Below are 15,964 nucleotides of genomic sequence, written 5' to 3'. Positions count from 1 at the left end.
GTATGAAACAAGGAAAAACAATTAATGATGCATTCAAAGACAAGTTAACCTATGTCATTAACAATATTGGACAAGCCATTAAGTCTCTCTGCCCCACTACATAATAGAATAAACCTGTTCTAAAACTCAAGAATTGTTATTGCTCTAAAAGATATGGAGAGAGAGAGGGGCGGGGAAGCACTTTGATAAGACAAGGATGGGGGAGTTATTCAGAACATATGTATTGACTGCTTACTTGTAATATTGTTTCTGTAAAGCACTCATTTCCATTCTTAAAATCTGCTCAACTTTGGCAGGAAGAGATTTTTCCACGTCTTTCTTAACTCTGCGTAATAGAAACGGCTCCAGCTCCTTGTGGAGGCTTGCATAACCATATTCTCTGCCTTTGCCATGTTCTTCTTCAAAATCTTCCCAGGAAGAAAACCTTAAAATTTTAAGAAAATGGAAGAATTGTTGGGGGAAAAAGTCACACTACAACTGAGACTTTTCAGGCAGTCATATGTAAAAAATTACATATTTTCAGGAAAAAGATTTGCTAAAATTAGTCACATTTAACTACCACCATTCCCTAAAAATTCACCATATAATACTGAAATATACTTCTCTCAGTTAAATAAAGAAGTATTTTTAAGCATGAGATTAATTACCACTCATATATATCACCAAGAATATAATTTCAAAGCTCTGAAATCTACTGAAAGAAAAGTTAGTTATCCTTATCTAGTCTAATTTTCTTCATTTAGAACATTTACCTGCCGGCATGTTTTATTGGTACTGTTAAATATTAACACTTTCAGTTTTTTAAACCAGGTATATTTTGAACATGAGGAAACTCAACTTATAATTTAATATACAGGGCGTAAGCTTATTTACAAAATTGAAAAACTAAAATAGCAATACAAATTGAAATACCCCAGTCTGTTTCCTTTTTCCCCCTTTTTAACAATCTGCGGTCCAATGTTTTAAAGCAACAAAACCTCTTACTGACCTTATTATTTATATGAATTATTTTCCTAAATTTAGCACAAAAAACTAAGATTAAAATCAAACGTATCTTACTTTTCTGGCATAATGAAATGTAGCAAAGACCAGAGCTCTTTTAGGGAGTTCTGTAGAGGAGTTCCAGTGATAAGGAGACGGTGATTGGACTTAAAGTCTATTAAAGTTTTATATAGAAGAGAATCATCATTCTTTAATCTGTGCGCTTCATCTACACCTATGAATGCCCAATTTAAACCTCCAAGGAATGCCTTAAAATAAACAAAACACAGTTAATATTTTAAACAAAAATCAGAACTCAATTAAGATGAAGCAAATTGAAATCAAACAAATTTCTAATTTAAAAAAAATAGCTATTTCTATTGGTGTCCTCAAACCAAGTAAATCAAGAGGCAAAATAGTTTCTTCCATGACTAACTTAGCCATTAAAAAACAGAACATAATATAAAGTGAAAGCTTTTATTAGTTTACATATTGAAAGTAAAGGAATAAAAAAATACCATTTAAAAATTTTACAAAATACTCAGGCACAACAAAAGCCTCTATTAGTCAATTTGGAGAAAATATGACCCAAATTTAGAATAGTGTCTTATTCCAAGGGTAAGTATAACTCATTGTATGATGTTTATGACCTGCAGATCTCTAACACAAAAACTTAGGTCTCAGGCCTAAAACAGAGTAAGGTATAATTCTTCTTGCAACTTTAATAGCTGTGTGACCTTATTATCAAGTTCATTAACCTCCTTAAGACTTGAGTTTTTTTCTTTGCTGGCATATCTTATACAAGAATTGAGATATTAACTGTTAAGAATTAAGTACAACAGCTACAAAGCATTGAACACAGCACTTAACCCTATTAGATCTTTTCTGCCTCCTTTTTTTTAAAATTTTAAAAATTTTTTTTAAAGATTTATTAATGCATACAAGAGCTGGGTACAGACCAGAGGTGTTGGGGGGTAAGAGGAATCACTAAAGACAGAGCAGGGAGCAGGACATGCAGATCTACTGAAATACGCTGATGAGGGGAGTAGCGGGCGAGACAGGAGAGGTCTGCTTACCATGTGGGTAGCTCCCTGGCTGGGGATCTAACGCTGCATTGGCTGCAGATAGCTTCACAGTGCCGAGACTTAACCCCTGTACCCAAGGGAGCCCCCTCTTCCTCCTCTTTAAAGGTCTACAAATTAGTGGGCACTATACCAAACAGGTTTCATTTAAGTACGAAATTACCAAACTTTTTCTGTGAAGAACAAGACTGTAAATATTTTAGACTTTGCAGAAAAAATGTGTGCTGGTCTCTATTACATTTTCTTTAGCTTTTCTTACAAGCCTGTAAAAATATTAAAATCATTCTTATTCCAGGTCATTAAAAAATAAGTCAAATTTGTAGTTTTCTGACCCTCATTTTAAATTATCTTTTCATCCTGTCCACAATGTAGGGTAATGGAAAAACAAACAGAAAAACATAGATAATACACACCTTATCCTTCAATAAAATTTCATAAGTTGTTAACAGTATATTAAATTTTAACCGTTTGGTCTGGGGATGCATCCATTCATGAGTTCTTATCTATTAAGAAATTTTAAAGATAATTTTAAGACAAACATCAAGAAAAGTATACTTTTACTTGAACATCTAAAATAAAATCCATCAAAAATACACAAATAACTATATCTCTATGTTCTTGTAATAAATTGTAGTTTTTATATAATCCTTATCATAAGTAAAATATAGATAGGCTTTCAATACACATCTTTCATTAAAAGAAATTCTTATTTAACAAAACACAAGTAATTCATTCATTTAACAACATAACATTCATGGATCAAATATACTTGGGAGATGTAGTAATTGGGAGGAGAACAGCATTTAGACACACAGGTGAAAGGAAAGTTGCAGTGAGTGTTAAAACCGTGAAGTTGGAGATGGGCACACGCAGATTTAGTTTACTTTCCTGTCTGCCTTTATGTATACTTGAAACCTTCTACAAGAAAAATAGCTAAGATATATGAAATGACACTAACCAAAAACTGATTTTCATTACATGTTTAAATATTAAACATTTTATTTCATGTTTACGCTAAACATGTTTTGAGCACTTTGTGACAAGTTCTACGTCAGAAATAGAAACTAAAACTATAAAGGTAAATAAACCACTTGTCCTCAAAGGTAAGTATGTCCACATTTCTAAATCTGAAGAGACAACTTACCATGTTTCTGCTGTTAATGTCACCTAAATAAACCACAGCATTCATTTGGGAAGCCCAGGTCTGAATTTCCCTTTGCCAGGAAGTGAGAGTAGAAAGCGGTACAACTAATAGAAAAGGTCCATATAATTGATGTTCATGAAACAAATAGTTCAGAAATGAGATCGTCTGTATTGTTTTTCCAAGGCCCATTTCATCAGCAAGTATGCAACTATTTCCTCTACAAAATTAAAAACAAAAATCAGAAAACAAAGATTAGTTCAAAAAGATATATATACTCCATGATCACTACAATGGCCAAAATATGGAAACAAGCTAAGAATCAATATATGAATGGATAAAGATGTGGTATACATGGAATACACACACACACACGTAGTATAATGGAATACTACAGTTATAAAACAGAATGAAATCTTGTCATTTGAAACAACACAGAAGGCTTTAAAGCATTATGCTAAATAAAATACACCACTGAGAAAAAGACAACATGATTTCATTTATGGAATCTTAAACTGTTAATAGTGTCAATTACACTTAATTTTTTTAAGTTCAAAGATCATATATGCTATATTCAAATTGACAATGAAACTTTTATATAACCCATATATGTTATTATGAAGTTAAAATTAATCTGATAGGTATTATACACAATACACCACATTTATTATTTATAAAAAATACATATAAGAAAAGAGGAAGTTTACCATTTTAAATCAGAAGAGTCATAAAGATTGACTGTCTTAGCTTTAATCAATTATGTAGCTAAGAACATAACCCATCTACTAAAACAGACCAGATATATTAAATAAATAAAAAGTACTCAGGAAGAACATATAGCAGGAAAAATTATACTACTATAAAGCTCAAAAAAAAAAAACCCTGCACCTTAGAGTCACCTACGTTGACAAGAACAGAGTGGGAAACACAGGCAAGATGAAAAATACTAGAGGCATAAATGGGTATGAGAAGTAACTAGGAGGAAAGAGAAATAGTCAAGGGCTAATATGGGATAAGAGTATATATACAATTTGATTTTAACTTAATAAAATAATAAAAACTCATGTAGGTACTGCAAACAGGTTAATCTCATGGAGTTTCTCATTAGCATAAGGATTGTTTACATAACATCAAATATCAAAAGGATTTAGGCTTTGTTGATGGAAATCTTTTCCAAATCCTGTATTTGTAAACTTACTCTCTCAAAGAGATAATTCAAAATATACTTACTTGCACCAAGAATGAGCAAGCCAATTTAAACCATTTAGTTGATAATCTCTTAATTCTAAACCTTCATGTCCTCCAATATAGGATGGCTGCTTCTTCAGAGCTACAAATCTTGGCCTTTGTTTTAATACCTTTAAAAAAATAAGTGTTAGTTAATATGCTCAATTACTGAATGTAAGAAATAATAAAAGATGACTACCTCAGTTTTTACCATGTTTTGAATTTTTACCTTAAATCATCAGGCTCAGACATTCCATGACTCAAAAGGCATGTTAAATTCATCCATTTAAGTAGTGCTCCCCAAAATAAATCATAAAACTGGCTTAACTTCCCATTTGATTTCTGATTTCTACATTATCATTATGAATTTAATTCAATCTTCCAATAAGAAAAGAAACTAAGTACATCGACTCCCATTACTCCAGTAACTTTCAAGTACAAAGATCTCAGGTAGTCCTGGTTATTTTCTTACGGGTACATCCCTCTTTTACTTTTCTATGTTCAAAGAAACACCAGAAATGTACAACTAGATTCCAAGAAATTTTCCTTATTTGGTCTTACTAACCCATTCCCCACAATGCCACCACTAACTTATCATCATTCTGAAAGTTTCACTCACCAAGGCTAAAAGAAAATGCCACATCTAAAATCACATAGGAATACAACTCCTTCTACATACTAACCAAGCAGCTCTCTCCTGTACCCCCAAGAGGGAAATCAAGATCCAGCTCTCTATTTAGGCTTATAATATTTATAAAGCATAAATACATTTCAATAATTAAAAATGCTAAATACTCACTTTGCAATCTTTAAAAGGGGTAGTTTTTGATTGATTCCTGCTAAAATACTCATCTATGCATGCCTGAAACTTTTTGGAAATAAGAGCTCCATCTTCCCAGCTGCACTCTGAGTATGGAAGGCCCTGCCATTTGCAGTAATAATCAGGATAACCAGCTGCTGACTTCTGATTGGAATGAGCTGCAACATAAATCATGTATTTATTTTACATTTAACCTTACCTGAAGCATGATTCTTAGCAAAAGCTACGCAAGTAAAAATTACCTGGTTTACAATATTATAGCAAGTACAAGTTACTGTATTTGGTGTGAAAGAAGTTTAAATTTTTTTCTTCATCATTTCAAATGTAAAAAAGGTTAAAAGTTTAATTAAAATCATTTATTACTAACCAATTATTCGCTCCACTATTTGATACTGTTTATGCAGATCATCTGTAAGTTCTTGCTGACAATTATAATATTCCACATCTTCTGGAGAAGCATTTTTTAACCTGAAAGACAATTAATTCAGGAATAGATTTCAAAATCTTCTCTAAACAATCCAATGCTCCCAAACAATATTTATGGCACAAAACTTCAAGTAAGCCAAATCTGAAAAATGTAGCAGTTACCAGAAGAAAAGGGGGAAGAAAAGTAGTTAAGTAGGGAAAACGGTAACAGTATGGTGAAGGATCAATTTGGACTTTCAGCAGTGAGCTTAATGTACAGACACATGGGGCCTCCCTGGTGGCGCAGCGGTTGAGCGCTGGGTTGCGAAGCTGCCCGCAGTCTCTACAGCGCCGGTTTGATCCCCAGCTGCTCCCTGGCCACCAGAGGAGGGTCCCACATGGCGCGCAGACCTCTCCTGCAGCCCGCTGCTCCCCCTAGCAGTGTACTTTGGTCCTTCTGCCTGCTCTGCTCCCTGCTCTGGCTCTGGTGAATTCTCTCACCCTCCTGCGCGTCTGACTGTACCCAGTGCTTGTATAAATAAATAATCTAAAAAATTAAATAAATAAAAAATGTTATAAAAAAAAGAAGAACATTAATGTACAGACACATGATGATTCTCAATGAACATCTGCAATTTTAGCTGTTACAATATAATGTTATTCCAATTTAAAAAATGATTAAGTAAAGCATCATTAATTCTTTACTTTAAAATCTGTAATTTATAGACATTCTAAGTAATTGGTTGGTTGTTTTTTAAGATTTATTTATGCATATAAGAACTGGGGTATAGGCCAGAGGTACAGGGGGTGAGAGGATTCACCAGAGACAGAGTGGGGAGCAGAACAGGTGGATCCACTGAAATACACTGCTGAGGGAAGCAGTGGGCGAGACAGGAGAGGTCTGCTGTGCCATGTGGGTTGTTAGCTCCTTAGCCTGAGATTGAACTCAAGCCACAGTGGTTACTAGCGTGACAGTGCTGAGACTTAAGCCCCGTGCCACCAGGGAGTTGGTGAGTTGTTATGATGGAGAAAGTCTGACAGGCTGGCGGGCTATTCCTAGAAGTTTTACTTGGAGGTGAAAATCAAAGAAGCCTATATAGTTATTTTTGGTTATCATTTCATTCTTCATTATGTATCCCTTAACAAAAAAGTATTGTAATAATCTTTGAACTATAATATAAAACATATTTACCATCTCTTTGTTTCCTGGTCTTTTTTCTTATAATTATCCAATTTTTTCATTCCTCTAACATTCTGCTGTTTAAGGGTTTCTTCTGTCTCCCAAGTGTTGTGAATATGGGACCATCCTTTCCATTTAATTAAATACTGGATCTCTCCAGGTTCTTTGTTTTTTTCAAATCCTGAATTAGGGTCACCATCTGCTTCAACCGCATAGATGGTTGTAGTAGCACCAGTAGCTAATAAAGAAAATACAAGAAATTTCATGTAATTTTGTCATTTCCTTTCAACTAAAAAAAGTCAAAAACAGAACGAGAACAAACTACATATCAAGCGGGACTATGAGTGGAAAGGAACTATTGCAGGCACCGCAACCCGCCAACGGGAACTGTGGAGAACCCTGAGGGAATCACCATGGAGTGAGGCAAACCAAACGGCTCCAGGAGCCATTAGAGGAAGGTAAGGACTCCAAGGAGAGACCTACAAATAGTCCAAGGCCAGCTGGTAAACTTGTGTGGCATACGGGGTCGGGGATGCCCAGGTTTGTGGGGAGACATGTGGGAACCGTCACTGAGGTGAATGAGCCTCACTGAGTAATCCTCACTGAGTAATCAAAAACCAGGCGCTCGGGGACGCGAGCAGGGTGCAAAAGGCGCCATTTTTGCGGACACTGAAGTGGTCTACCACCCGCATCCCAGGGCTTCGGAACTGAGACCCGGGGCACAAAATTCGGGAGGTGGGATCCCCACGACACGCGGCACAGGGCAGACACAGCACCCCACACCACTGAGCCATTCCACGCCACCCCCACTCAGTTCCGCGGAGACCCACGGGAAAAAGCACAGCTTTGGAAGGATACTATGAAAGATCTCTGGTGCCACCTAGTGATCAGAACAAAATCACCAACTTCCTAATAGCTGGAAGCCAGGGTTTCCTAAACCACCTCAGGCCCTGAGAGGGAGTAGGCCACGTAAATAGGGGAAAGAAGGCAAACAAGGCGTGGAACAAGACCCCACTCTGGAACTGAGAGCTAGGCACAGGATTCGGGGCGTGGGACGCACCATAACAGCAGGCACTGCACAGGGTGAGACCCTGAGGTTGAGAACTAGAGAGTAGAATTCAGGGCACGGGATACACACAGCCGCGGGCATAGCACCAGGTGAACACGGGGCAGACACAGCACCCAGCATGAGCAATGGCCCCTGTGTCGAGGTGCTCCCCTCCCCTCTCCCTTTCTCAGAGAACTACTGGGAAAAAGCACAGGTCAGCAAGTACAGGTCTCTAGAGCCACCTAGTGACCAGAGCAAAATCACCAACTAATTCCCTGCTGGAACTGAGTAAATACAGAGGGAGGGAAACTTGAAGAGACAGTGACCAGCAACACAGCCACAGCATCAACACCCTGGTCGAGTTTTGGTCTACCAGTGCTGGTCTCAGTCTGGTAAACAGTTTCCGACACCCCTGAAGGAGCAATCCAAAGAGATGCTGGCCAACATCAGTGGCACAATGTCCTAACGCATAGAACAAATTAGCCCTTTGCACTCCGAACCATTCTGGACATTGGCTACCAGGTACTCGATGCTACTTTGCGGGGGAAATGTGCATTTACAGACCCTCGTATTATTTAGTATAATTTTGGAACCAAGTAACGTATTATAATGATATTGGACTTATATAAATTGGGTGACATTGAGGAATGTATATTTGCCAAAAAAAAACACAATATTTTATTGTTTATAATTTTGTACAGTATGATAAGTTTTGTAACACTCCCCAATATGCATTGCAGGCTGATTAGTGCATGTTTGACATGTCTGTATAGAGGTCTATCTGGAGCTCATCTTCACTACTACTTGTGTCATGAGACTCATTCGTGGTTGGATGCTTTTGCCATTGTTCTAATAAAAAATATGAGTAAATGCATGGGTTGAAAATTTCTAATTGTTATTACTAACTGACAAGATGATATTTACCAAAATAGCTTTCACCAAACAATTTATTCACTAAGAAAAGAATCACTTTTCCGATTTTCTCCTCGTTAGATCTATGTGCACTGCTCAAAGCTTCAAACCAAAATGAGCTCAGCTTTGAAAATCTTTTCCTCCAGATGTAGACTTGTTTATTTGTAATTATATATCTCACTATACAGTGCGCACTATGTTCGAAAACCGACCTTTCTTCTACAAACCCCCCTTATCCGTCGCGAACTGCTCGGACCGTCGTGAGCACGCATCTCACATTCTCGTCCAACACAAAACCCGCTGACATTTCTTGTATATATCTTAGTAATTTTACGATATTTTGATTTAATTTCTTGTTCCATTTCAAGATAAAACTTCAGGGAAACACGCATGTCTCAAAAAGTTGCATTGAAATAACTCAATTCCCCGTAATCACTAATAAATTGCAATGTCCCCTGAGAGGGGACATCCGAGTGATATGCTAGAATTCCGATGTCCCCTGAGAGGGGACAGACAGAGGAGTGCAAAGGGTTAGAAAGCAGACAGCAGGAAGAAGGAAAAATTCAAATAACCAAGCAAGCCTGCAGGAGAAGGACACGCCACAAAAAGAAAATCAGACATCAGAACACACCATCAACGACATGAAAGAAATTCTCTGCCTGTCAGATAGAGAATTAATAATCATCATGATTAAAAAGTATAATGAGATGAAATAAACAAAGAACTGAAGAAGGAAAATGAGAACTTAAGAAAGGAAATAAAAGAAAAGGAGGAGACTAAAAGATTACTGGAGGAGACAAAGAGCTCTTGGAAAACCATTGAAAACAGAACTGAGGAAATGGGAAAATGGATCAGTTCTCTTGAATATACAGAAATAAAAAGAACCAAAAGAGAAAGAGAGAAAAGTGCAAAGGAAGAAGAATGACAATACCCTGAGCCAATTTATCAGATTCCATGAAGAGAGGAAATATGAGTTATAGGCATTCCAGAAGGAGAGGAGAGAGACAAAGGATCTGAGAAATTATTCAAGGAGATAATTGAAGAAAACTTCCCATGCATGAAAAAGGAGATGAATATACACATACAAGAAGGGAGAATACCACCCAATTACCACAATGAAAAGAAAACTACAGCAAGACACATGATAGTAAAGCTTGCAAGAATCCAAGACAAAGAAAAAATAATGAAACTGGCTAGGGGGAAGAAACAGGTAACTTATAAGGGAAAATCAATCAGGTTAACATCACACTTCTCTGAAGAAACACTATGGGCAAGAAGAGAATGGAGTAACATATTCAACAAACTTCAAGACAGCAAATGCCAACCAAGAATAATTTACCCTGCAAAGCTCTCCTTCCTCTATGAAGGAAAAATATGGACCTTCTCAGACAAACAAAAACTGCAGAAATTCATTACAACTAAACCCCCACTCCAAAAAATTCTACATGAAGTCCTAAAGCCAAAACCAACAGAGGAATGATCAAGAACAACAGAATAAAGTGAGGAATAAAATCACAAAGACAAAAAAATGGCAAATACAGATGCCAACATATCAATATTAACTCTAAATGTAAATGGATTAAACTCAGCAATAAAAAAGACACAGAGTAGCATACTGGATTAAAAAACAAAATCCATCCTTCTGCTGTCTCCAGGAAACACATTTAACCACAAAAGATAAACACAGACTGAAAGTAAAATGTTGGAAAACAATCCTACAAGCAAGCGGACCAAAAAAGAAGGCAGGAACAGCTGTACTTATATTAGATGAAATAAGACTTCAAGTTAAAAAAAGTAAAGAGACATAGACGGACACTACATTATGATCAAGGGGACAATACATCAGGAAGATATAACACCATCAACATATACTCACCAAATGAAGGAGCACCAAAATATATTACAGTTATTATCAGCTCTGAAAATGGACATTAAAGAAAATACATATATAGTGGGAGACTTCAACACTCCACTCTCACCAATGCACAGATTAACGAGACAAAAAAAAATAAAGACACTAGAGCCCTAAATAAAGACATAGAACTCACAGACTTAATAGACATCTATAGGATACTGCACCCAAAAAATAATCCGAGTACACATTTTTCTCAAGCGCACATGGATCATTCTCCAGAATTGATCACATACTGGGCCACAAGACAAACATCAACAGATACATGAAGATCAAAATCATTCCAACTATCTTCTCCGATCAGAAAGGCATCAAACTAGAAATAAATCTTGAAGAGAAAACAAGGAACCCTCCCACTTCATGGAGATTGAAATCCATACTACTGAAAGATGACTGGACTAATGAGGAGATCAAAGAAGAAATTAAAAACTACTTTGAGTTGAACGACAAGAAGGACACCACTTTCCAGAATGTGTGGGATGCAGCAAAAGCAGTAATACGAGGAAAATATATTGCAATACAGGCTCACATCAAGAAACAAGAAAGAACGCAAAGAAACAACCTAATCTCACATCTCAAAGAGCTAGAAAAAGAACAAAAACAACCCCTAAAGCCAACAGAAAAAAAGGAAATAATAAAAATCAAAGCAGAAATAAACAAAATAGAAATTAAAAAAACAATCCAAAAGATAAATAAAACCAAAAGTTGGTTCTTTGAAAAAATAAACAAAATAGACAAACCTCTAGCCAGCCTCACAAAGTAAAAATGGGAGAAAACACATATAAATAGGATTATAAATGAAAGAGGAGAAATCACAACAGACTCAGTAGAAATCAAAAGAATAATCAGAGATTACTATGAAACTTATATGCAAACAAATTCAACAACCTAGAAGAGATGGACAAATTCCTAGAATGATATAGTCATCCAAAGTTGGACAAAGAAGAAACAGAATACCTAAACAGACCAATTACAAGCAGTGAAATTGAGGCAGTAATCAAAGCACTCCCCAAAAACAAAATGGCTTCACAAATGAATTCTACCAAATGGTCAGCAGTGAATTGGTGCCATCCTACATTAACTCTTTCAAAAAATTGAAAAAGAAGGAATACTACCAAATACATTCTATGAAGCCAACATTACACTAATACCAAAAACAAACAAAGACAGCACACAAAAAAGAAAGTTATAGGCCAATCTCCCTAACGAACACTGATGCAAAAGTCCTAAACAAAATCCTTGCCAACAGAATCCAACAATGCATCAAAGGGATAATATACCACAATCAAGTGGGATTCATGCCAGGGGCACAAGGATGGTTCAACATACAAAAATCTATCAGTGTAATACAACACATCAACAAAAAGAAAAATAAAAACCATATGACCATATCAATAGATGCTGAGAAAGCATTCAAGAAAGTCCAACATCCCATTTATGATGAAAGCCTTTGAAATTCTTGGGATGAAAGGAACATAACATGATAAAAGCCATATACGACAAACCCATCGCCAATATTATTCTCAATGGTGAAAAGCTGAAGGCCTTCCCTTTAAGATCAGGAACAAGACAAGGATGTCCACTCTCATCACTGCTCTTCAATATAATACTGGAGGTTCTAGCCAGGGCAGTAAGACAAGAGAAAGACATACAAGGAATCCAGATAGGGAAAAAAGAAGTAAAACTATCACTATTTGCAGACGATATGATAATATACATAGAGAACCCTAAAAACTCCACAGAAAAACTACTCAAAATAATCAACCAGTTCAGTAAACTAGCAGGATACAAAATCAACATACAAAAATCAGTAGCCTTCCTATACACAATTGATCTGAAGAAGAAATCAAGAAAACCATCCCTTTTATAATTGAAAAAAAAAAAAAGTCAAATACTTGGGAATAAACCTAACAAAAGAGATGAAAGACCTATACAAAGAAAATTATAAAGCACTGTTAAAAAAAATAGAAGACACAAAGAAATGGAAAGACAGCCCCTGCTCATGGATTGGAAGACTTAACATTATTAAAATGCCCATCCTACCAAAAGCAATATACACATTCAACGCTATTCCAATAAAAATCTCAATGAAATTCTTCAAAGAAATAGAACAAATACTGATGAAATTCATATTGAACCGCAAAAAAAAAACACAAATAGCCAAAGTCCTACTGATGAAAACAAAGGAGAAAGGAGGTATCACACTTCCAAACTTCAAGCTTTACTACAAAGCCATAATAATTAAAACAGTTTGGTATTGAAACAGAAACAGACACACAGACCAATGGAACTAAATAGAGTGCCCAGAAATAAAACCATACTTATATGGACAACTGATCTTTGACAAAGGAGTAAAGAATATGCAATGGAACACAGTTTGTTCAATAAATGGTGTTGGGAAAAGTGGACCACCACATACCAAAAAAATGAAACCAGACTACTACCTTTCACCATGCACAAACATCAACTCAAAATGGATAAAAGAACTGGACATAAGACCTGAAACTATAAAATATATAGAAGAAAATACAGGTAAAACACTATAAGATATACATCGCGATAACATCTTTAAAGACTCATTACTCAAAGCAAAGAAAGTCAAGGAAAAGATAAACACCTGGGATTACATCAAACTGAAAAGCTTCTGCACAGCAAAAGAGACATTAACCAAAACAGAGAGACACCCCACTGATTGGGGAAAAAAAAATCTTTGCACTCCAGTCAACTGATAAGGGACTGATCACAAAGATAGACAAATAACTCACAGGACTCCACAAAAACAAAATAATCTATCCAGTCAAGAAATGGGCAGAAAAACTTAAAAGACACTTCTCCAAAGAGGAAATGCAAATGGCCAACAGGCATATGAAAAAATATTCAACATCCCTCACAATCAGGGAAATGCAAATCAAAACCACATTGAAATACCACCTTACACCAGTAAGAATGGCACATATCAAAAAAACAAGCAACAACAAATGTTGGCAAGGATGTGGTGAAAAAGGAGCTCTCCTACATTGCTGGGGGAGTGCAAACTAGTCCAACCACTATGGAAAGCTGTCCAGAGGTTCCTCAGTCTACTAAAAATGGAGCTACCATGTCACCCAGCAATTCCACTCTTAGGGATCTACTCAAAGGACACAGAAACACTGATTCAAAAGAACACCTGTACCCCTCTGTTTATTGCAGTACTATTTATAATAGGTAAAACCTGAAAACAACCCAAATGCCCAAAAATAGATGACTGGATCAAGAAGATGTGGTACATATACACAATGGAATATTATTCAGCTATCAAGAAAGGTATACTCATGCCATTCGCAGCAACGTGGATGGAACTAGAAGGAATTATGCTCAGTGATATAAGCCAGAAGGAAAAAGAAAAATATCGGATGGTTTCACTTATAGCAGGTATACAGGGGAGCCAAATAAGACATCAATCAGTGTAAAAAAATAACAATAGTACAAAACACAACAAAGCAAAAACAATTATAAATCAGAGACATCCTGTAGGGGAGGAGAAGGGAGAGGGATCAGAGGGAGGGAGGGAGGGAGGGAGGGAGGAGCACAGGGGACTGAGGTGATGGTGCATGGATGCATTGGTGAAGGAAACTCTATGGGGATTGCACCTGAAGGGGTGGGGAAAGCAAATATTGTTTAAAAATGAACAATGACATAATAAATTAAAAAAAAAGGGAAAAATGGTCAAAAGACACCCAGCACAATTAACTTATAGTAACTGATGATTAGGAGATAAGTAATTAAAAACTAATTAAATATAATTTTAAAAATTACATGACCAAAAAAACTGCATAAAATACTATTCAGCGATCAAAAAATATACAAACTCATGCCATATGAAGCAACATGAATGGAGCTGGAAGGGATCATTCTAAATGAAATGAACCAGAAAGAGAAAATTAAATATTGGAAAGTTTCACTTACATGTGGAAGAGAGAGAAACCAAACAAATGATCAGACAAAGACTGACCCTTAAAAGCAGACTTTAAATCTGAGGCATTTAGGAGGGAAGAGGTGGGGAGGAGAGTGGAGAGTAGAGAAGGGGGTGGAGGGGGAAGCCAAGTGGACTGTGGGCACTTTGGTGATGTGAAAACTATGATGACTGCACCTGAGGGGAGAAATCCTGTATTGTTAAAAAGTAACCGAGGCTTAAAACATAAATATAGATAGATAGATAGATAGATAGATAGATAGATAGATAGATAGATAGATAGATAGATAGACAGATAGATACACATACTCTTCTTTACAATATTTATAACAATAAAAATTAAGAAAAAAACTGCATGGCCAAAATAACTATGTTAAAGAGATACCGATAACCACAGGTACATCACAGCATTATTTACAAGAGCTAAAGATACGGAAACAACTTAAAAGTGTCCCTCAATAACTTAATGGATAAAGAAAACAAGGTTGTGCATGTGTGTGTTTGTGTGTGAGAAAGAAAAACATATATAATGATGAAATAAAATACAACCAAAACTAAGGAAGGAAATATCATTTGTGATAACATGGATCATCACTGAGAACATTATGCTAAATGAAGCAGAAAAAAGAAAAAGAACACACAACCACACTCATAGAAATGGAGAACAGATTTGTTGTTAGAGGGGTAGGGAGAATGAAATAAAGGTAGTTATCAAAATGTACAAATGTACAATTAGAAGATACGTAAGTGGGAATGCAATGTGCAACATCATGACAATAGTTAACTCTGTTTTATGGAGATATTAAAAGTTGTTTTAAAAGACAGTAAATCCCAAAAGTTCTCATCACAAGGGAAAACCTTATTTTTATTGTATCCATAGGAGATTATAGATGTTAACTGTACTTACTGTGGTAAAGCTGAATATATCTTAAACTTACCTAAAAGTCTTTATGTCAATTACATCTCAATAAAAACAAAAACTACAAGATGAATGAAAATCTACATATTTGAGAGGAAAAGATTTTTTTTTTAAAGAATGACACCACCAGTGATATATTAAGTACATAAATATCAACTATTATTTATGCAGAGCAACTAAAAAGTTCAAATATACAAATTAAAATTTTTGTAATCAAAACAGTGAAGTGAGGTCAAGTAGATACTTTCTATGAAGAAAATACTAAGGCTAAGAAAAGTATATTGTTATAGCAAACAAGTGAAATAGAAGAAAATCCACCCTCTTCTACTTTCAAAATTAAAAAATCTCAATATATTTTTTTACCTTAGTAAGTATTAGTGGGGAA

General features: G+C 35.8%; 1 protein-coding gene across 2 annotated transcripts in view; it reads right to left on the bottom strand.

Moving 5' to 3' along the window:
* The window catches only part of CHD1 (chromodomain helicase DNA binding protein 1), a gene marked incomplete at both ends in the record, with an annotated part of 75,601 nt that overhangs the window by 31,957 nt on the left and 27,680 nt on the right, over positions 1-15,964 (bottom strand). For both annotated transcript variants that reach the window (XM_084233536.1, XM_084233537.1), the window contains 8 exons: positions 236-424; positions 1,060-1,250; positions 2,477-2,566; positions 3,208-3,424; positions 4,435-4,562; positions 5,231-5,409; positions 5,619-5,719; positions 6,849-7,074. In XM_084233536.1, the coding sequence (XP_084089662.1) occupies positions 236-424; positions 1,060-1,250; positions 2,477-2,566; positions 3,208-3,424; positions 4,435-4,562; positions 5,231-5,409; positions 5,619-5,719; positions 6,849-7,074 (1,321 nt within the window). The remainder of the gene's footprint in view (positions 1-235; positions 425-1,059; positions 1,251-2,476; positions 2,567-3,207; positions 3,425-4,434; positions 4,563-5,230; positions 5,410-5,618; positions 5,720-6,848; positions 7,075-15,964) is intronic.

Source organism: Talpa europaea (assembly GCF_964194135.1).
Source record: "Talpa europaea genome assembly, chromosome: 5".
NCBI lineage: Eukaryota > Metazoa > Chordata > Mammalia > Eulipotyphla > Talpidae > Talpa > Talpa europaea.
Note: the sequence above shows the minus strand (reverse complement) of the source record. Positions and strands in the feature narration are given on the sequence as shown.